The 24,777-nt window shown below is 27.5% G+C and overlaps 1 protein-coding gene across 1 annotated transcript; it reads left to right on the plus strand.

The window, feature by feature from the left end:
• Positions 1-3,453: 3,453 nt before the first annotated feature.
• Positions 3,454-11,024, plus strand: LOC129612712 (pickpocket protein 28-like; the record flags this gene model as incomplete). The annotated part of the gene is made up of 8 exons (XM_055526468.1): positions 3,454-3,588; positions 5,463-5,708; positions 9,442-9,708; positions 9,829-10,009; positions 10,086-10,225; positions 10,305-10,435; positions 10,533-10,782; positions 10,853-11,024. Coding segments are annotated over exons 2-8 (1,332 nt in total), but the record flags the coding sequence as incomplete, so codon positions are not given.
• Positions 11,025-24,777: the final 13,753 nt, after the last annotated feature.

A 24,777-nucleotide genomic window follows, 5' to 3' on the forward strand; every position in this document is an offset into this window, starting at 1 on the left:
AAAAAAATTTTATTACAACTGCAGCTATGTGTTTGCGTGTAACCTTTAAAAAAATTGACCATGATTGTATATGAAATTGCAAAAATAAAATTGAATTGACATACTACGATCACATAAAAAAATTAACTATATAGATAACCAAAAATTTGAATGATTAGTAAAAAATAGTCAGTTAAATAATTAAAATTTTTTTAAGCTATTTTCGTTTATGCTATACAAGGTAAGTTGTTCATACACATACAATGTATAAACATTTTAATATTTTGTTCCAAAATCTCTAGCTATTCTTGTAATAAAACCGTTTCATGATGTTCTCATGCGCGCTGTATATTCAAAAGAATTAAGTTGAAAGGGTTCCTGACCAGACAACCAATAAACAAATGTAAATTGGAATTCGATTACATTGATTGCCGACTGCAGATTGATAAAATGACACCAGAAAATTTTCCGTCTTCTAACTTTAGCTCTTCATGCAAAATTCCTGATAATTCGTGAGCTTTATACTGTTTTGCAGGCTCAATTGGTCAATAGGATTAAAGATCAATTGGTAAATAGAATTAAATGATTAAAATTAAATTTGCTGCAAATAACTGTCATGTTACCTTACAGTCGATATAAACATAAATTTAATTATAGAAATAATTTTAATTTTAATATTAGTAATCAATCTACAATTAACACCTCTAAAACTTACTAGCAATTTCCACTTTTTTTCCACAAAAACAAGAAAAATGAAAAAAACACAAAAATCTAGTTTACAAAATTGTAAATTCATTTTTCGGTAGTGCATTCTACATATGTATACATATATACACATGATAAATAACTATATACATAATTATTTAAACACTATGAATATTTATAGCGTAATTCCATAATATATATATACTCGTACATATATGTATATAAGAAATATGTGCATTTTGTACATAATATTCTATTTACATTTTTCTACTTTATTTGTATTTAACAAACCCAAATATGGACAAGTACACACTGAACTTGACCAATAAAAATATTTTAACCACGGTAAAACTATCATTGATACATTTCTATTTTTTACGTATTTTAGTTGTATGTACACACGTATGGTATGTACGTCCAAAATGCAATTTAATGTTATTTTGAAAAGCGCAAATGAACTTCTACTTACACGTTAGTGCTCTCTATTTATTTGGTGACGTTGCATATTCAAAATCGTTACATAATTAAATATGTATATGTATGCATATATTTATATAAAACCTTAAGATCAGTTTATTTGCTTTTATAAAATTCATGTATAATTATGTTGTTTAAACACAAATTAAAATTAATGTTTAAAGAACGCATATATATGAAGACAGTATAAGATGAAGTAAAATTTTATAATTTGCATGAGAGAACCATCAAAACTAGTTTAAACTGATTTAAAAAAAAATTATTTTCATTATCAATTACCGCTTTAATTTGCATAAATTGTTTTATATTATTTATATATAATCAAATGAAAGAGAGAATCAGAGTAGCTACAAACTATTGAGGCGCCAGCAGATATTAAAATAAAAATTTTTAATGTAAAGTGAGCTATTGTGTAACTATAAAGTTTCCAAAATTTTCTCTTGGAGAAATCACAATTTTAGCTATATATAGACAAGATTTCATTTGAGTTTTATTCAAATTTACAAATCGCACCTTTGTAGTAGAAATAGCAGTAGTAAGAGAAGAAAACTCCAACTGGCCATCAACGCAAAGCTTGTGCACTAGGCCAACAAGAAAACCCATCGACAACCCTCGAATTAACACACGACAACTCCAATGTAATACAAATCCGAAGAGCTACCTACAAGAATCCGTCAACCTCCTTCACGAATCTCAAGAGCCACACAAAAGACTATTCCGACAAATCCCCCAAGCCATCGTCCTGCACATTAGAGACGGACAGGCATAAAGAAAATGTTTCATGTCTTCCACCTCCGCAATGTCATGACACCCGTTGTAGTTTTGCCCATTTCCCCCAAGAGAATAGAAACATAATACTACCGACTAATAACCGAATAAAAACATAGTTAGACTGCGAAAATAATTCACACACTTTAATCAAAGAATTCGAGTAAATTCAAATAATTTCAATAAATTAAAATATTCATACTCTCATTCACTGACTTAACTGCATGGAATTTTTTATTTATATATTTAAATTTTACATTAACGTATAACAGATTATAGGTTTTACCAATATAAAATTTTATTCAATTCAATAATAATTTATTTCTATGAACATATATTCAAAGTTTTCAAGTTAATGAAATCATAAATTTCAAATTCATTATTATATACATATATACGGTCGTCGATTCTCAATTTGTACTCTTATATATATTTAATACACACGAGTAGATTTATATTTTAATACTACATAAATCACTAAATTATTATGCACTCTAATAAATTTCAAGAAGATTTTAATTTTCAAATTAAATGCAAATTAATTAAAATATGATTGTATAAAAACCACAATATGTTAGAGCAAATAATAGTTACTTAAAAAAAACTAGGATTAAAAAAATTTAGAGATTTTTTTTGAAATTCTATTATGTAATTTGAGATTGTATTCTCATTATTGTATTTTGAGTATAAAATATGAGTATTTTTATCAATATGCACTAAAATTTAGAATATTGGAAAACGCACACAATCTCTGCACTAGCATCTATATGGAAATTTGTATAAAATACAATAGGCAGAGCCTCACTTGTTTTCGTTCTTTCTTCTTTACCCAACTATAAACATATTTCACTCATTTTTTTTTCACTCTTTTAACCTATTCGTTCCTTCATTTTTATTCGTTTTACTCATTCAATTCGTTTTACTTATTTTTTTGCTCGTTTTTTTTACTTTTTATTTCTTCTCATTCAATTATTGCTTTATATAATGATATTAAATAATATTATATTACAGTATATTATTGATATTTAAGTATTAAAGTTAGATAAAGTTCAATATATGAAAATGATCAATAAATTTCATATTAATTATTGTTAATAATAACCGATCGCAATATGGAAGATCAATTAAAAAAACATAAAAATTTAACTGCAAATTATGGGTGTGATTTTAATAATATTTTAATTACAAAATATTTAAATAATTTAAATAACTATATTATTTTTATATTAAAAATAATTTAATTGAATTTTTTTTATTTCCTGTATTTTGATTTTTGTAACAAAAACAAAGGATATACCGTCTAAATGGTTTACAAAATGAATCATCGATAATTGATTTGAGTATCGATTCGGATACAACTAATTCAGTGATTACAACCAATAAAATAAATATTGAAAATAATGATAAAATATTAAAAAGTGAAAAATTACCATCAACTAAAACAAATGATTATTGTAAAAGTGAAGATATTCAAATTAATAGCAGTAATAATAATAAAAGTAATAATGATAATAAAGATATTAGTAACAATAATAATAATGAAATAAAATATGGCGGTAGTGTAATACAATTTATTTGGGGAATTATCATTGAATATCTTGATAATAGTACAATACATGGCTTCAAATATATTGGAGAAAGAAGATCAATTATTGAAAAGTATGAAATATTTAATTAATTAAAGTTAATAATATTATATAAAATTTATAATCTAGTTTAAGTAAATGAAGTTTTGAAAAATTTATTGTTTTTAATGAGATATTTCAAGTTATCCTTCAAATTTTCATTAAAATTACCTTGAATATTTTGTTAATTGTATTATATAATTAATTAAATATTTTCTAAACTGTTTATGTGAAAAATTTACTCAAACTATTTGATTTTAAATTATTTGTATTAAATTTTGTTTTATTCAAATTATTAAATTCAACAAAATATTGATGTTTAAAGTTGAATTTATTGTAAGATAATAGAAATAACTAAATTTAATAGAACTGAAAATAAAAGAACTTTAGAAAAAAAATAAATCATATGGGGTATTTCATTGGATAATAATTACTAATAATAGTTTCATAATTAAGAATAATAATAATAATGACTCTTAAAATAATACTCCTTTCAAAAATGTTCAAGAAAATAGTGTGAATTTTCAATGAACTGTGAACTATATGAAGTGTTATACTAGTGTCTTATATGTATAAAGATATTTTATGATAATTATTACAATAATAATTATTACCATTATTTTATATTATGTATATAACATAAAAAAAATCTGATGTGGTCAGCACATAACCGACCGCATTGTGTATTGTCTAGTTAAATGAAAGTGTTACAGAATATTATAAAAATGTCTGTTAAATACTTCTTTCCAATTTTTAGGACATTAGTAAGCTTATAGTTTACATACTTAGAAAAATGTAAATTTGGCTCTTAGTAGAGTTTCGCTTTGTGCTACCCGAATTTCCTGAACTGCTCGCCAGTTAGTTTCGGTAACAACCAGAACTCAAATATCAAATTTCAAGAAATTCCATCAATTTGTTCTGTGGATATATTGAAAAATGTAAAATCGGCCCGCAAATCAGTTCTCGAGCCCTGATCTTTCCAAAAAAGTTATATGTTCATTGTTTTAATACGGGGAATTCATATATTAAATTTCAATGAAATCGGTTGATTATTTCTCTTTATATACACAAAAATGTGTATATGGCCCGGAGTAAACGCCCAGTTGCTGATGCCTGATTTCTTCCAAAAGTTAGGAATTTTTGCGTATGATAGAGCAAAGCTTATATATGAAATTTCAAGTAAATCGGTTTAATACTTTCTTCAAAATGGTGAAAAATGTAAAATCGGCCCGCAAATCCGTTTTCGAGCCCTGATCTTTCCAAAAAATTTATATGTTCATTGTTTTAATACGAGGAGTTCATATATTAAATTTCAATAAAATCGGTTGACTATTTCTCTTTATATACACAAAAATGTATATTTGGCCCGTAGTAATCGTCTAGTTGCCGATGCCTGATTTCTTCCAAAACATACGAATTTTTGCGGACGGTCAAGCTGAGCTTATATATAAAATTTCAAGTAAATCGGTTGAATATTTTCTTCAAAATGTTCAAAAATGTAAAACAGGCCCGCTAAAAAGTGCAGTTCCCGAGGCCTGATATACACCAAAAGTTGATCGATCCGTGCCATGGTGGAAACAAACTTACATATAAAATTTCATCAAAATCGGTTCAGCCGAACTTGAGATACACGCGTGCACACACAGACCGACAGACCGACAGACCGACAGACTGACAGACCGACAGACCGACAGACCGACAGGCTGCTAAAAATAGTTTATTTACACTTCCCTACTATGGAGAAGTACGTTCCCACCGAAAACTCGATATGCAAAATTTGTTGCCATCACATAACCTACCTATTGTTTACACAATACGGTCGGTAAATATAATTCAAAGCAATATTATTTTTATTATAACATAATAAAAGAGAAAACAAAAAATTATTTTATTAAAATTTTCTTTCAGATTATTTTGGATATGCATTTTTATTATATCAATATATGGTTGTAGTAGATTAATAATGAATACATGGGAAAAATGGGAAACAAATCCTGTTATAGTTAGTTTTAATGAAAAATTTACACCAGTATGGCAAATACCATTTCCGGCAATTACAATATGCCCAGAACGTAAATTTATGCAAAACAAATTTAATTATACCGATGTATTATTGGCGTTAAATAGTACCTCAAGGAATTTAACAGAAAAAGAGTAAGTTTTATATGAAAATATTATATGTAAATATTATATTCATGTGTATATACTTATTTTTGCATATTACATACATCCAATAAGATTTATTTTTCTTTAATAATTTAATTTATATTGTTTTTGTTAATATTATTATTACAGCATCCTTTTTTATGTTAAGATTTTACTCTTAAATCTAAACAAATTATATAAATATAGAATAAATAAAGTGACATTTTACATAGTTCGTAACCATAAGTAACATTATTATATGGTATGTGTACCACAATGAAATACACAGAAAAAAATGTAATAAAATTTAACATAAATTTATAACGACATTAACAAACGAAATCCCGAATCTCCCTTGTTTAGTCGAAATAAGAATTTCAAGATTTTTCGGTTATAGAAATTATCCGGCGCCAGAGCCAAAATTTTATTTTAAAATTAAGATACGGAGACCGCTCTCCGATTTGGGGTCAGGTTTGGGGTTAATATCAGGGTTATATCAGGATTATAAATTCAGGGTTAATATCATTAGATTTAAAATAAGAGTTGGAGTCGGAGTCAGTGCAAGAGCTGAAATTAAAGTAAAAAACTAAGGCTATAAAATTGAATTTGAAGTTGAAGTTGGGGGTCGGGCTAAAGGATGTTGTCGGAGTTGGAGTCAGAGTCAGAGTCAAACTCGGAGTCGAACTTGGAGTCGAAGAAACAGTCAAGGTCAGAGTCGGAAAAGAAGCCGGAACCAAATTCGGAGTAGGAGCCGGAACAAGATTCGGAGTAGGAGCCAGAGTCGGAGTCAGAATTAAGCCCAGAATCAGAGTCAGAGTCGGAGTCGAACACAAAAAGGAAAAATAAAACTTTCTCTGTACAGGTTCCGCCGTGCGACAAAAAATTGTGCTATATAAGTCACCTTACTTCAGAGATACTTCCTTAATTATACGGAAAACTTCGTATAGTAATTTGCTATTGCTGTTAAAGTTTTAGCACAAAATTCCTGCCTGTGTTAAATAGTATTAAAGTACATGTCGAACAAAAAAACTGCCAGTCTATGCTGAACCATGACGCATAAGGAAAGAAGTACATGGCGCATATTAATAAATTTTATGGCAATATTTGCTTATATGTTCATAAATTTCAACTAACATTTCTTACTGTGTAAACTTTAAATTTATTAAAACACATTTCACATAATATTTCATATCATCGGACACTTTGTTTTTTTTCGTTCGTAAAGGCGCCAGAAGGTAACAAAGTTATTTATTACATATATAATATTTTAACGAAAATTATTATAAAATCTTTAAGTGTATAATAATTTAATAAAATTTTAATTGATTAAATTATGCAAATATCTGAAAATTTTACTATATAATAAATAATAATTACATAATTATAATAAAATTACTTTGATATATTAAGCGTTATAAAATCGCGTATATATTTGAATTAATATTATTAATAAGTTGAATTAAATTTTGTTAAATTATATAAGGGAAATGTATTAAAATTCAAATATTAGTTTCTTAATATATATATATATATATATAAATAGAACGCAAACTTAATTATAATATGTAATATTTTTAATTAGATTTTAATTTTTACAAAATTTACAATTAAATTAGATAATTGATTTAACAATTTTATTAATTAAATATACAATATAATAATTACATATATATGTATATGTGTAGTTTAAATGAGATTAAATAATTATTTTATTTGAAATTAGAGTTTTTTTTAACAATAAACCTTAACACTTATAATTATTACAGAATTCAATTAACGTTTCTATTATATTTTGAAAATTAATTGAATATTTTATGCTTCAATTATTTAATTTAAATTTTATACACTCATCCTATATGATTTCAAGATTTTTAACATTTTACTGAAGAATAATTCGTCGGCAATTTCTTCATAAATCTGTAGCTCAGATGAAAGAGCGTCCGCCTAGAAAGGAGTAGGTCACTGGTTCGAGTCCTGTTCAAGGAGAAAAATTTATTAATTTTTCTGACTTTAACTCGTACCTTTGATTACGTCATTCATCTGTTCTGCAGTTATATGAAGAAGTTTCTATTGGGTTAATATACGTACCAACAGCAATCAACGTATAAGATACTTCAAATTACTGCCTAATTAGTTGACCAGCGCCTTCTGAAGTAAAACGCTGTTTGGAATTCTCTTATATAAAAAAATTCTCTGTCAAAATCGGTATGAGTAATTACTTCCCCAAATAATATCTTTATTAAAGCCGCTGTAGCGAGAAATACTCTCAACCACATGCTTTATTTACAATAATATACCAAAAATTTTCAATTTAAATGCCACCAACTAGTAGTTACGTTAAGTAAACAAAATTCACAAAATTTCACCTCAATTAATATTACCATAAACCAATTTTTCTTCTTCTCATTTTTTTTTATCAAATAAATTTTATATTCTAGTTATCCACCTGTCGGACTTTAAAATTATATTCGCAGATTATCGTTATTGTACATTTTTATACGATTAACACTCAAAAGCTCATTCGATTATCGTTCAAAAAAAAAATGAATTCATTTTTTGATTGCAAATTTTTTTCATATTAATTTTTTTTAAGACATCATTAAACTATCTGTAAATATTTTTTTAACAAGATTATCTTTTTAAAAAAAAAAGAAAAACAAAAATTCAAATTTATGGACAAATTATTTAAATTTTAATTTTTTTTTTTGTAAAATTTATTATTTTATTCTACTGAACATAATAATGATAAATCAACTGATGATATTAATGGGGAGCCGCTTTATATTTTTTCTCTGATTTAAATTGCGAAGTGCGTGCGTGCATTTTAACATATTGTGATCGTATATTTTCTATATTATTTGAGTTTTAATAAAAATAATTTTGAAAGATTGGACTGGAGGTCATTTATACGTAATTATGAAAATATTGAAGATTATAAAAAGATTATTAATTTTTCGAATATATTTTTGTCATTCAACATTTTATATTATGCACAATTTAATGTAATTAATGAACGAGATTAAAAATTTCAAACAAAAATTTAATATGTTTGTCGTGATGTAAATTAAAATGATGGATTATTCATTTGGATTTTATAAAGAATTTTCAAAATTAAAGTTAAAATTATTTATTAATAGCTGATTTTGGCGGAGACACAATTTTAGAACAAGTAATAAGTTTACAACTTGAAGGTTACTAATATGATTTTTTCGTAGAAAGTATAGTCACGAATCACTTGTATGAGGAATAGGTTACAGTAGCAGTGTTCATTGGCCTCAAAAGAGTATTTAAATCGGTTAAAAAAAGGTTGTTACTTAGAAAAATGGAGAAGTTTTAGGTTGTGAAGGATGTGGAGAGTAAGAAATAAGTAATTGATTGGTTTTGCTATTAGCGTATTCAATACAATGGTGACGCATTATTTCAAATATTGTTCCACTGTAATATAGCCTTTTCGTCTAATGAAATACATAATAGCATCAGTGATAATGATCTTATATTCACATTTCATGATCATACTTCCAATTATTGCTAAAGCTAAAAAGAAATACAAAATGAGGTTAAAATAGTATTTGATTTAAGTAAAAATAGGCATCATGGCTTCAAATTAAACCAGCTTGGGGTTATGATCACACGGCAATACTCTTACCGATATCATATTATTCTAGTTTTTTAAATATCTATTCTTAATCATTTATATTAATATAATTTGAATATTTATTAATTTTTTAAAAATTTTTTTTAGAAGTTTATATTTAAATGCTGCTCTTCAAGTCTGCGAAATGGATGTACTTGTTGAAGTTTATTTGAATTTATCGAATACGAAACCGAATGCAAGTGATATTATAACAGCATTAAAAGAAATGCGACCAGAATATTATGATCTTTTTGAATGTGCATGGGAAAATAAAAAACAACATTGTGGTCATTATTTTGATGAAATTATTACAGAAGAAGGACTCTGTTACAATTTTAATTCATTAGATCCAAATTATATGTATAAAGAAGAAGTGTGAGTACATTTGTATTACAATATGATCATAATTATCTAAAAACAAATTTCAATTATTTTAATTCTCAGATTAAATGATGATTTTTATTTTGGAAGATATAGAAATTTTTCGGGTAAAATCAAAGATAAAAAAGTTATTATTGAATGGAGTTTAGAAAATGGTTACCATTCGGAATCCGGTGAAAATACATTTCCTAGAAGAGGTCTTGGTGCTGGTACTAAAGCTGGATTATTTTTAATGTTATTTGGTTTAATGAATCATTATGATAAATTGTGTCGTGGACCAATTGATGGTTTTAAAGTACAATAATATTTTTTGCAAATTTTTGCCAAAAAAAAAGAACAATTAAAAATTACTTTTAATTTCTTTTATATAGATTTCATTTCATTCTCCAGACGAAACAGCTGATATTTCTAATCAATTTATTCAAGTTCCATATGGTCAACAAATTTTAATAGCTGTTAAACCAAAAATAATAACAACATCAGAGAGATTAAGATTTTATAAGCCAAAAGCGTAAAAAGAAGAAATTCAAATAATTTTTAAAATTTATGCAAAATTGTTTACACTATAATTTAAAATTGCATATTTTCAGGCGACAATGTTATTTTCAAGATGAACGATATTTAAGATTTTTCAAATTTTATACACAAACGAATTGTGAAATTGAATGTTTAGCTAATTATACATTACATAAATGCAAATGTGTAAAATTTTCAATGCCAAGTTAGTTTAAATTATTTGTTACTAGCTACGTAAATAATTATAATTTTGAGAAAATATGTTTTAAAATTCGCCTATTCAACTTTAAATATAATTTTAGGAAGTCAAAATACACCAATATGTGGTCCAACAGATATTGAATGCTATTATGAAGATGCAAATAGCTTATTAAGGCAACAATTACTTAAAGGTTATAAAGGAGAAGTATTACATGATCTTGATTGTGATTGCTTACCAGCTTGTACTTCAATAACATACGAAACTGAAATAACACAAGCTCATTATAATTTTGTATCACATTATGGTGCATTTTTAAAAGATATGCCAACAACTGATAATAATACACCTGCGTAAATTTTTTAATATTAAATAAATGTTTTACTAAATAAGCAATTTACCTAATTTCCTTTTTTGTTTTAGGGTTGAAATGACAAAATTGTATATATTTTTTAAAGAAGCACAATTTTTAACATCAAAACGTTCTGAACTTTATGGTACAACTGATTTTCTTGCAAATTGTGGTGGTCTTTTAGGTCTTTTTATGGGTTTTTCTTTACTAAGTTTCATGGAATTAATTTATTTTTGTACATTAAGGCTAACTAAAAATTTAAATATAAGAAATAAAGTTAAAAGAAGTATTAAAAATAATAAAGAAATAGAATAAGTTTAATACTCAATTTATAATTTTTAAAAAATAATTTAAATTTGTATTCAAGTTCATTTAAATTTATCTTTAATTTTAAAACTTTCATATGAAACTTTAAAAATAAGAATAAAATTTAAAATTAAATTTCAAACACTCAAAATATTCTTAGATTTTGATATTGTAATGAATAGACTGTAGCTATGTTATATTTTTCCGATAAAATCAAATCATATATAAACCCACAAGTATTATTCACTTCACCTATCTAAAACAATATCCGATTTTTTTATATAACGAATAACGTAAACTATAAAAAAAAAGAAGTAAAATGCTTCAATATGAAAAATGTACTTTTAAGCCGATCTAAAATTCACAAAGTTTCAACCGCCTATATGCATATGTTTTGCCTATATATATATTTATGTATAACAATAATTTCCATATTGCAATCTCAATATCATCTTTTCGCATACACACACACACCGATTGAAAACAAAACACACATAAAATCGGATTATTATGCAATAATGGTTTTTTGATTGCATATTGCAGTCGTCTACAATTCAATTCACAATACTCTCAAATAAATTTAGATGTCAAATGTTTGCAATATATCAGTTGTTTTTTTGGAAAAAAAAAAACATACAATAAAAATTAAATACTATGAATACTCACCAAGCAATAGTCAATAGGCAAGAAATAATTTTTTTTCACTCCCAGAACTTATTCTATGGTCTCATTCACTTTTTTCCAAACACCAATATATAAACGAAATGGCATGCCGAAACATGCTCAAGTGCTTTAATAATATGTATGAGCACTTGCCCCGAAAGAATTCGGCCCTCTTCTTTATTTATTATATTCCTTTATGTCCCAATATTGGAATCACCAACCAATTCATTAAGTCAACACAACCGTCCGTTAAAATTCTTTCAATTTTACTTATTTTTTCGTTCTGCTTCACCTAATGTATTGGAAACGAAACAATTTTTTGTAGATCGCAAATCTACTATACGAGAAAAAATTCATTCTTAAAATGTATTCACTTTCGATTGAACTCACGCACTCAAGACAACTTCTCTTCGAACACTGATATCCCGTTACAAAGAATTAAAAACCACAAAAACAATATAACGTCGGCTGAGAAAGAAAACAGCGTATAACATTTATACGTCGTTATCCGATTTTATCACCATTGGATTCTCCATAGTCGATTCTATAAGTTGAGTTACTTTATATTTCTCTAGCTTTTCATTCTAACATACTTTTTAAATAAAAACGAAAATATTGTATAAAGCATTTTTAGAAACTAATTAATAACAAAATAGCGTAAAATGCGTTTACTTTGTTTTATTGCCAAACCGTAACTTTTTACAAAATTTAAAATAACGTAATGAATTCTTACACTATTTTGGTAGAAAATTTATCATTCAGTTGTTAATTTCAATACCAAATAAAAAAGTGTATGTTACTTTTACACGTTTTTTAAATTTTAATAAAAAAAATTTTTGCAATAAACTGAAAAGTAAAACGGTGTAAGAATTTGATACACTGTTTCATATTGTCTTATACACTACTTTAATTTTGAATTTTGAATCGTCTTCCCTGGCAAACAATGCAATAAAACAGCGTACAAAACAAACGTACATATGTACATTATACTTGTTTAATTTTGTTTAATTCTATATGCATCTTCATGTATAAGACAAATATTTTTAACAAATAAGTATTCTGTTGGATTTTGTTGATCAGTACAGAACTTAAAGTTATAACTTTTTTAATAAGTGAAGCAAATAATTAATAATTTAAGGCAAAATTTTATACTCACAACAATTAAAATAATTTTGTTGTGTCACGTAAAAAGAAAAGGAATAAAAATTTTAATGATGAAGAAGTGGTAACTTCTTCATCAGAATTTTCGAGAAGTCACCAGAAAATTCTATTACAGACTTTTCTTCTGGCTCTGATGACAATTATGAGTCTAGCAAGAGTTCAGCATCTGAAACGGGTGAAGCGGAACCAGAAAAACTTACAGAATGTTTTATAGACTAAACGTTTGATAATGAAAACATTACATCTACATCACCGGAAACACTACTCGAAAAAATTTTATAAAGTACTAATCTAAGTGAAAATGTAAAAAAGCAATAAAAAAAATTAAAAAAGAAAGAATTCAAAGCAAAAGAACGTTACAACGGAATTTGCAACTGCCAACACAATTGCGTTGAAAAATTTCCTTAAGATGCAAGAATTAATAGTAATAATTCGTATTGAAAGCTGGGTGATTATGGAAAGAAAAGATTATTTCTAAAACATACTTTCACACACAAAGTATACTCGTATACAAGAAAACGACCGCGAATGTCTCGAAAAAATTTTACGCCTTGTTATACATTGTATGGTAAAACCGTTTGCAAAAAAGCTTAACTTAAGCATTATAAAATACACATAAAAGTTGGCTAGCATACTTATAAAAGAATCTTTAATACAAAATTTAATAACTCGTTTCATGTGCGCAATATGAAAACATGATCAATCAATCTTAGTTAGAAACATTCAGTAGCATTTTATCAAAACTTGGCAGAAAAAGCCTCATCTAAAAATAATTTATCTAAATTAAACGAACCAAGCTATTCAGAAGACGAGATCGAAGAGCTATAATTAATTTTTAAAACTAAGTTTCAAAATTTCAAGTAGAAATAATGTACATTTGAATTATCTTTTATGTTAATATTATTTATTTTTGTTTACAACTTTTCATGTTACATTAATATCGATAAAAATACCTGTTTATATTTTCATACGTTGAGTTAAAGTATGTAATGTTAATTTTGTTTCTCAAATTATATTAATTTTTTACAAAATAAAATAACGTATAAATAAAAATGAAATGGTGTATACCATACAAAAAAAATTAAAATGAAACAGTGTATAACTTTCTTCATACAATTTCTACCAAAAATAAAATAGTGTAAGAAGTACCAAGAAATTTCAAACCTCTAATTTTCTAAGATCTACAAAAATTTATTTAATCAAATTTATGCAAATAAACTATTTATTCCCCCAAAAATGTTTAACATAACTTTTCAGGATAGTCAAAGATGACGACCGGAAAATTTTAGATTCGAAACTTCATTTTCATTTTGCAAAAAACTTCAAACGCGATTTACTCAAAACTATACCTTTTTTTATACACTGTTTTATTTCTCAGCCGACGATAAATAAAATTTACACTCAGAAAAAATAAATAGAGAAATAAACAAAAAAAAAATTCAAAATTTTAATAAAACATAAAAAGACAGGTCTAGTGCTTTGTACATTACCCAAAAAAAAAAAAAAAGACGACAAAAAAATGGAGAAACCGAGAAAAAATTAATTCATTGAACACCAGCAAAAATAAAAACAGGACCATAATAATCCTTTTTGCAATTTTGATTAAATACGAAACATGTTGATTTGAAATTCAAAACCGATTTTTTTCGTTTCTTTGTAATATTTTGTTTCTTCTCTTGATCCTATGCTGATCACACACAGAAAACATATGAACAAAATATAAATGATATTACAAATTCATCATGATTCATTTTTACTCTAGTCATTTTCTCATTTCCTTCTCCCATTTTTATCCTTTCGTGTTTTTGTTTTTCTGTTCGTTGAATTAAAAATAAACCGATTTTTTTTTTGCTTCTTAAATTCTATTTTTCAACTCTTATTTTATGCTTTATTTTGTTTTTTTGTCTGTTACGCTCTTATCCTGTATCAATTGGACTTATAAGCTTTCAAAAATATTACCGGAAAAAATTGAATTGTGGTGGAAGGAAATGAGAAAAAAATATAACAATAAAAATAATAGAAAAACAGAAAAATAAATCTCCATTTTAATAAAATTTTCCTCAAGCTACAAATATTGTTATACCGTTAGGTTTTTCTAGCCATATTTAATAGACTTCAAATACTTTTTTTGTTTCTATATGCCAAGCGAAAAATCCGTTTTTGAATGTTTCTTTTGCTTTTTCTTTTCAATGTTTATTCTTATTTTTATACATTCATTCTAGTGTTTTGTGAGAATTATAGAAAACTAATTGGGAACAATTTACAAAAGGATGTGAGTAAGAGAAGGAACTACACATAGAATTTATGAGGCAATAGATTGGAGAACAATGTTAAAGGATTGCCTACTTGTTGTTTTGATTTTACATTTATTTGCTTCTTTTTTTTATGTTAAAACAAAAGAATTTTAATTTAAGGAGTATTAGGATTTAGATTAACATTTTAGAATTATTTCCTCTTTTTTTCTTCAATTGAAGAATGATTTTGTGCTAGAATTGATGCATTTCACTCTATGTGCACTTTTTTTCAATGAAATAAAAACTAGAAATTGTTCTAGCATATTCACCATATGGTTTCATATAATTTCTATATATAAAATAACGATAAATGATTGGATTATACAGTATGAGGCTATGAGCCGAAAATATTATCGTTAAGAAATAATATAACAGTATATTCGAACCACATAAATTAAATTTTTTTAACAATTAAATTCAACTTTTGCTCAAATATTTTAATATTATTTTTGGAATTTTTTTATCAAAATTTCTTTAATTTGATTTGCAAGTGTAATATTTAATGAAGAATTTGTTACTGTAACCTCGCTAATGGTTTGGAACTAAAATAAAATTTTACAAACGTACGGCAACACTAAACTCATCAGCCATAAATGACAGACGAAGGCATTCGGTTTAAAAGAGTTGATATATTTTTTTATATATGCGTACCCAAATGTCCCTCTAGTTCCTCTAATCTGATGTGAAGAAAACGGAAATATTTGGTGGAATGGATCTCCCACAAGTATCCATTAAAAGCAATCTTTGATTTAGGAAAAATGTCGCTTGATTGACACTTGAGACCTCCATTTTTTTGTAAGGCAAGCATAGTTTAGCGTCCGATTTTCTTTTTTACCACCTAAACAGGATATTGGTTTATTGTACCGTATTCCACATTAATATATGTAATTTTTCAAATATATGCCAACGGTTCGTGATTGCATTGCGTCTTTCCAGCAGGAGATGCCGCAGTGTTTTAACGTCATGATACTAAAATAAAATGAATAAGTTTAAAAATAAGATTGCCCTACAATTTACTTTAAAAATTATTAACAAAAAAAAAATTTCTCCCTCTTTATTTTTACACTTTATTGAGAACACAAAATCAAATATACACTCATTTGATGAAATAGGAGATAAAAGTAAGATTACTTTACATATTTGATTGCAAAAAGCTGAAAAAGATTTTTGTTGGCGTTTTTAATTATCAACAAATGAATGCACAAAAAATTTCTCTTTTTATTTTTTTCTCTCTTCGTTTTATATACAATTCAAATGCTCATTGCTCACTCTCCCACTCTCTCATACATTACCTCAGTTATGAATGATTGCATTAAAAATTTTATCAAAATTTATTTTCAATTGCCTCTCTCCTCCATTACATGTAAATTCATATATGCACATGGTTGCAATTCGCCGCAGGACTGATTTTTTTATTTTTATCTTTATTTAGTTTTTAAAAACCAACAAATTTTGCCAAGTAATTTTTTTAAGTTTTTTTATTTTGTGTTTAATAAATTTCACTCTTGTTATACTTTTCATTTCAATTTCAATATTCATTACACGTATGCATTAAAACTTTGCCGAAAAAAAAATATTTTATAGAAAATTTTTAATTTTTTCGATTACGATTTTTTTTTTGTTAAACCTCAAAGATTTTAAGGACAAATAAAATTGAACATGATTTAAATGATTGAGTATATAAGTGACAAGGATTTTATTATGAATTAAATTTCTTTTACAAAATATAAGTTGTTAAAAAAATCATCCCAACATTACCTACTCCCATACATTCTATACATACATATATGTATGTTCGTATTGGAATAATTCAAAATAATACAAAAATATTGTAGCATAATCGCATTCTGTATATGTGCGCTTTACAATATCTATGTGTAACGAATAACAAAGATGGCAATAACAAATATTACGATAAAGCAAGAAGAAAAATAAAAAAACAGCAATGAAAGTAAAAACGTCATCATTAAATTTTCCAATTATTGATTTTGACATGCTATTTTAATTGATTGATAATGTTTTTATTGCCTACTTTTATTTTTATTGTTTCTCTTTTCTTATTTTATTTTTTCACTTTATTATTATTTAGTCTTTATTGATACTGTATGTGTGCGTGTTTGATACACGCACTACTACTTGTGTAATTGTATTTAAACCGCTAAATATAAAAAAAATTCTTTTGTTAAATTTTTTCCTTTTTTTTTAAAATAAAAATTTATTACCCAATTTAATGCTAATTGAATTCAAAATGTTAAAAATGAATTTTTGTAGATATAAATTAAATAAAATATTAAAGGATTGATTTTTTGTAATCGAAATTCTTGAGTTCAAACAAAACATAATTGGGCAACAATTTTAGTATGAATAAAACAAATTTAGTATAATATAAAGTACAATTGTATTTAATTTTAGTTTACACAATTGCAGTTTAAATTGATGCAATAATTCAATTGCTTAGATGTGCACATCACAATTTTACAATCAAGCAGTAATTCAAAAACTAACAATTGCATGTCCGCCTGAACCCTTAATTATAATTGTACGCGAAGTTAAGTTGTAATATTAGAAACGCCATTTTTAGTGTGAACAACAATTTTCTCTTCTTAAAATAATTTTAGTATGACAACAATGCATGATGAGGCCCAAAACCGCACTGTCACCTCCTAGAGGTGGGCCCCGCTAATGGCGGAGGATAAAGGGGTGATTGAAACGATCAAAGTTACGTTCGTGTCGTGGTCATGTCTCGCGGCGAGTATCTATAGTCGTGGTCATGTCTCAGCCCTGTATCTATACGTCAGTTGTCCCAAGTCAAGGTGAAACAGCATATGCCGATGACTGCGTGGCTAAGGGGGAGCTTAGTCGTTAGTATGCGGACTCTGGATACCAGGTGCCCTCCAGTTTAAACGAGCCTTCCCATGGTATGCCGAGCTCTGCCATAGGTGACTTTACTTTCCCGTGCTATTCGTGGGACCAAAAATGGAGAACATAAACAATAACAACAAAAACAGCAACAACAAGAACAACAACTGTGACAAACACAACAACCGCAACAACAACAACAATAAAAACAGTGACAATTACAACAACAACAATACTAAGGACAACAATAATACAAACCCAGTTAGTGCTCAAGGGTCTTCGGAACCAGAGCTTCTCTCGACTGACGCAGAGGAGGAACTCCTTTTCACACCAGTAGAGGAAAAGGCGGCGCCTCCGATGGAGACGGATAATCAGGATCCTCTTGGACCCATTATCCAACAAACTGACCTGAAAAGGTTGGACATCAGAGGAAGAAAACAATATTTCTCTGGTGCATCCAAGCGGCGTATCGCGGCTTATATCAGGGATGGCATGTCTCCAGAGGAAGCTCGCAGATATGATAAGGAACGGCTAGAAAAGCTGAGGGTCTGCGGATCGGGTGTTGTGGCCGACCATCCCCAGAAGAGGGAAAGGTCGGAAAGCAACACCTTTGATGCAAGGCTCTCAAAAAAGAGGTCGATGAAGGGCAATGTTGAGGGAAAGGTCCCTGGGACCATTCCTCAACAAAACTCGAAAGTGACTTCTTATCGGCTATCCAAAGTTCAGATGGGGAAAATCAAAGTAGCCATCATGGATGAAATGGATAAAGTAATGGACTCTCATCCACAATTCATTGCAGCGCTGCAAAGGGACGGATGGATATCCGTAACATGCAACAACCAAAACACCAGGGAGTGGATAACCAGTGTCTGCAGGAAGATAAAGCCTTGGGACGGTTGCAACGTCGTGATACTGGATGGCGACGACATGCCCAAACAGCATGTCTGCGTCACCTACCTACCAAAGGACGAGGCAACCGTCAGCCTCAAGATAAGTTCCTGGAGGGTTCTGAGGATGGATAAGGAAAAGGACGGGGGCTGCTCCACCACCTTTTCCGTGGATGATTCCGGATTGGAAGATGTTGCCGATGGGTTGGCGCGGAGGGGATCTGGGGCTGACTTTGTGCAGCCGCTACCTTTCCGTGGTCTGCCTTCTTCCGCCGTGGGGCCAGGCTTGCCTGCCTGCTCGCGGCGGAGTGTGGCCGTCACTGGCGGGACACGAAAGGGTGCCGTCATGCGAAAGTGTTTCTTTCGGCGTGCTCCAGCGGATTCACCGCAGAGTTGCTGGGGATGAGCAGGAGCCGGGTTCGCACTATTGCGAATTTCTTCACGGGGCACTGCCCAGTGAAGTACCACCTGCATAGGCTGGGGAGTCGGGCTCCCCCCTGTGCAGATTTTACGGGGGTGGCGGTGAGACCGCCGTGCACATTCTCTGCGACTGTTCGGGGCCGCAATTGTCTTGAACATGGGTCCCTAAGTGTTCGGGAACTGTTTTCCAACTCCCTTAAGGATATCTCCGGCTTTGTGATTGGAACGAGGATATTATAGACGGGAGAGTGGGGAGGCCACAATTATCTTTAGAATCTACAATCAACAAATTGTATGCATAATTGCATATTTTTAAAAGAAAACAATTTTAGTATGAAAACTGTATAGTTTGATTGTATGAAAATAACGTTCCCAGAAGGGGAGAGGGGAGGGGAACTTCGAAAAATTTTATGATATTTTATAATAGAACGAGTACAAGTAAAAGACTAGCTGAAATAAGAAAATGTTTTTCATGTTTGGTTGAAAATAATACATGATTTTTTCGGTGCTGCAATTTGTGTTCACTATTTTTTCAAATCCCACTTTTCTCCTTTCGATTAAACCTATGTATATTAAATTACTTGTCATTTTAAAATTTCCATTTTGTTTAAATTTATGTAAACTATAGCATTTTATTAGCAAAAATATTTTACGTAAATAATACAAAATTAAAAAAAATAAAACCAGGAAAAAAACCCACTTTTCAATTTTACTCATTCAATTATTCAATTTTCTGATTTCCTTTGAATTGTAAAATTTTGTATAATTCTACCTATAAATGCACGTACATATATATATATATACATAGAATATAATCGATTAATCGTACTGATTAATAAAATGAAAATTATTTAAGAAATTGTTTTCCGTTTTACTATTAATATTTTTTTTTGTTGCGTGTTGATTGAAATGCAATTATAAAGTTCGGATATAAAGATGATAATAAAAAATTGAAAAAAATCTTTTTTTGTTTTTTAAATAATAGCAGCATTAAATACAAAAAAAAAAGAACAATTGAATAAAATGAGATATAGTTAATAAAAATTATTATAAAAATATGAGACATACGTATATAAACACATGTATATAGAATTATTACAGCTAATTACACAGAGATTAAAAATTTAACTTTATGCATTACCCCGGAATGACTAAAGTAAATGAAAATGCAGCAAAAATTACGATTTCTGATTGAAATAAAATGCTTAGGACTTGAGTAAGCTAAGAACTTTAGTAGAGGAAACATGAAGAAGCAGTTAATTAAAACAGCACCAGGGATAATACTGTGCAGCACCATCAGAAAAGACGAAAAGAATCCTCTCCGTTAATAATAAGGTGAATGTATCGAATGATGGTGATCCCTGTCTTAGCTCATGGAGCAATGATATGAGGCGACAGAGTCAATTTCAATACTAAAGGGAACGGCCCACTGAAGCCATGAGGTTGATTACGGAGGCGTTATTGGAACTTACACCGTTACAGTGGCTAATGCGGCTGAAAGCTCCTTTACTGAAGTTCAACAGATGATATGATTAGAAGTTATAACTTTGAGAAGAATATTACCCACGGAATAAGAACAGGAGGAGTAAGTTCTTAAGCTCTCCGATGGAATCACACACCATAAAGTGCGGTACACTGATGAAATGAGTACTTCATGCAATTTATGTGTGCACGACGAGTTAATGCTCCCTCATCTCCAGGGATAGTCAGACAAAATCCAGCAACATTTTACTTAGTAAACACTAAATTACAAATGTTAATGCAATTTTTATACTGCGTGTAGCTATTCTTATTGCTTAATTTGGCCTTTTACACAATCATATATGATATATAAAATGAAAATAATTACAGTTTACGAATATATTTTTTTGCATTTTGAATTATTTTATTTTGCTTTTACATACATAACGTAGAATGTATGAAATCCCTAGGCTTTATTTAAATTATAAATTTAAATTTTCCATAATTTTTCAAAATAATTTTCAATTTAAAAGCAAAAAAAAAACTATTTTTTTTTAAAGTGTTATTCTTCATTTTTTTCTCGTATTTTATTATTGTGCAATTATTATAATACCTTAAGCAATTAATAAGTAAAAATTTTACCACGTAATTAAAATTAATAGGTTTATAAATTATTTTTTTATTTTTACTTTTAGTTTCTTTTTTTTTAATATTTAATAAATAACTACAATTTATTAATAAAGGTGTTTAATAATTTATTTATAATTATACACAATAGTATGCAGTTTAATTTTTTCATTGGTTACTTTTAGTTTATTATTATAAGAAATAGATGGCATTATTATAATGACATTGGAAAAAAAAATGTTGAAAAATTTTTAGAGCAATACTCCAGAAAAGAAGAAAAATTCTGGAGAATAAAGACTCCAGGGTAACAGAGCATTGCGACCATGTATTGGGATCTACGCCCCCCCTTCAGTATTTGGAATTAGGGCATCGATTTGTGTATTAATTATATAACCAGGGTAACAAAGTACTGCGACCACGCATTAAGATCTACCTCTCCCCCATTCCTCACCCTCTGAGATGCCAACTCTGCAGTCAATAAGACCACGGTGAGCATAATCGCTAAATTTGGAAAAGAAAATATGGCCATCAACCAGTCACTCATAACCTCAATAAATAAATGCATATTATGGCTGGTAAGTACTTCTTTAAAAGCATTAATTACTCGAACACTGAGGAAGGAATGTAAGATTATATTTATTTTTACAAGCGAAATTCTTTATATCAATTTTTAAGGAAATTTTCTAGTCAATTTTCAAGGAAATTTTCTATTAATTTTTTATTTATTCTTTTTTTGTACTAAATAATAATTTAATACAAAATTATTAAATCTTATGCATAACAGCACTGCTATTTATAATTAAAAATCCAATTTAAATACAAATAACAAAAAAAACTATTTGTATTTATTATATAATTCGCTTTTTGTTTTTCAAATTTCGTTGTATAGGAATCACTATTAAATAATATTTTTTTTAAATTAATTTTGAATAATTAAATATATATATAAGAGAAAGAGAAAATTGAGAAAATTAATTACATTTCTCAATTTAAAAACCCTCTTTACAAAGATTTAATATTAAATTGTATATTGTATTATTTTTGCTTTTTTTTCTATTATTTGGAATTAAAAAACTTAAATGAATTTAATTTCAATTAATTTTTCGTTATCCATTCATAATACCAAATCTCTAGCGAAACATTTGAAATTGAATTGCAATAAATTTCAATACATTTAGTTGACTAGTGGCATTTCGAAGCACTATCAAAACCTTTCACTAAAGTGATATTCAAATGATTCGAGTTATGTTTAACTTTAATATAATAAACAAGTACCGTATTACGTCAAAGTATAAATATTTAACATTTTCAAAGAAGCTTTCACAGTTTCTTATTGAGCGTAAGATGAAACTATTATATTTTTGTAGAAGAGAATATTTGTAATCAAAATATAATATTACGGAAGATAATGTGATAATGAGTCATATGATAATTTCATTTCAAAAACAATAGATGGCGTACTTCTTACTTCATATTATATTTTCTTTAAATTTCTTTTTTTTACTTAATAACGTACCTTAGAGTTGATTATGGTTATTTTCTACACCATTCTCCAAATTTTTTTTTTTCTTTTTTTATATTTTCATTTTGAGAACATTTTGTCTGAGTCTTATGACGTTATAACTTTATCATAATATCATATTAATTTTATTTTATATTAAAATACAATTGCACACACAGTCAAAACTATAAATAAAATAATATATTCATATAAAATATATACATACGTCCTGGTATACCAAGAAATGTTGAATTAAATAAGTATGTATAAAATTTTGTGTTTGAGTACAGTCATACATACATTTAAAATCCGATTTATTTAACTTTTAAAAAACATTTCATAATTTAATAAGGATTATTTTTCTTACAATTTCTTTTTTAAAATATAAACACATATAAACACGCATTCATGTATAATATAAATGAATATTTAATTTTCATTTCTGCACAATATGCGTATATAAGTATAGCGAATTGTATTTGAATTTCAAGCAACAAACACTGGTTTAAATACACAATTTCCACCCATTTCTATTTTTTGTTCATTTGTGTGTATAAAAAAATTATGCATATACATACATATGTATATGTACATATAAAGATATATTATGTACATTGTATTATGCAAATATTCGCCTTAAAAATATACCAATTTTTAATTTTGCCTTCATTCTTATAGATATTTAATATGACATTTGGGAACATAATGTAAAAAAATATGACACACTAGAAAAAAATTTTTTAAAGATATATAAGCATACAAAAAAAAATTTTAAAATTTATATAACGGTTTATTCAATATAACTATTAATACAAAATGTGCTAACAGAATATTGGATTGTTTTAAAATTATCAGGATGTTATACTAACATTGTGAATAAAGAACATAAATCTGTATAACAACACTCACGAATATAATTTTTAAACTCTAGAGATAAATGAGTCGGTCATTAACTTATTCGACATTCCAAAGGTCAAAAATTGGTTCATAATGTGTAAACACTATTTTGTCACGGTTTTTGAACTAAAACTGACTCTACCTAACCACAATCTTAACTTAATTTGTACCGCAATCACAGAAAAATTTACCACCTTCAATTGGGTAATTGGTGCTGTTCCTTTAACAAAATATTTACAATTGAAATCTTTTAAGATTTTAAAATATAAAACAAAATAAAAAAAATAATCCTTCAATAAGAAAAAAAATGTAAATGTCATTTTGACAGACGGCTAGTAAAAAAGGTTATGATAATGACATGATGAGATTTATTTTCTTTTTAATAAAACAAAATTTTTTTTCTATTTTCTTTATACTTCTAATATAAAATATTTTTATGCAAATTAAATTTATTTGGGAATTTTATTTGAAAAGAAAATTTTACACATCATATGATTTTATTTTAAAAATTTAAGTTAATAAAAAATAAGATTATGAAAAAAGTAGAAAACTGCTATGAAACAGACGGTAGAAAATAAAATCCGTTCAGACATTCACGTATCGCAAATTACGTTAAAAAGCTCAAGGAAAAAAAAGGGGAGATTTATGTGTATATAAATATACCTTTTTTGCGAAAAATTTCATTAGCGCAAATGTCTGCGGTTAAAAAGGAACTTTAATATATTCAGACCTTCTTTTAATTTAAGACATTCCAAAAAACAAAGAAAAAACAAAATCTTTTGACTTATATTTAGATGACATTTAAAGAAATAAACTTAAAACTAACAAAATTAAGAGAATGAAGTGCCTAATTCAATTGTTTTAACACATTCTACAAAAGATATGGAATAAAATACATAACCAGTAGATTAGGTTAGGTT

This window comes from Condylostylus longicornis, unplaced genomic scaffold, assembly GCF_029603195.1.
Source record: "Condylostylus longicornis isolate FDR11 unplaced genomic scaffold, ASM2960319v2 ptg000076l, whole genome shotgun sequence".
Lineage (NCBI taxonomy): Eukaryota > Metazoa > Arthropoda > Insecta > Diptera > Dolichopodidae > Condylostylus > Condylostylus longicornis.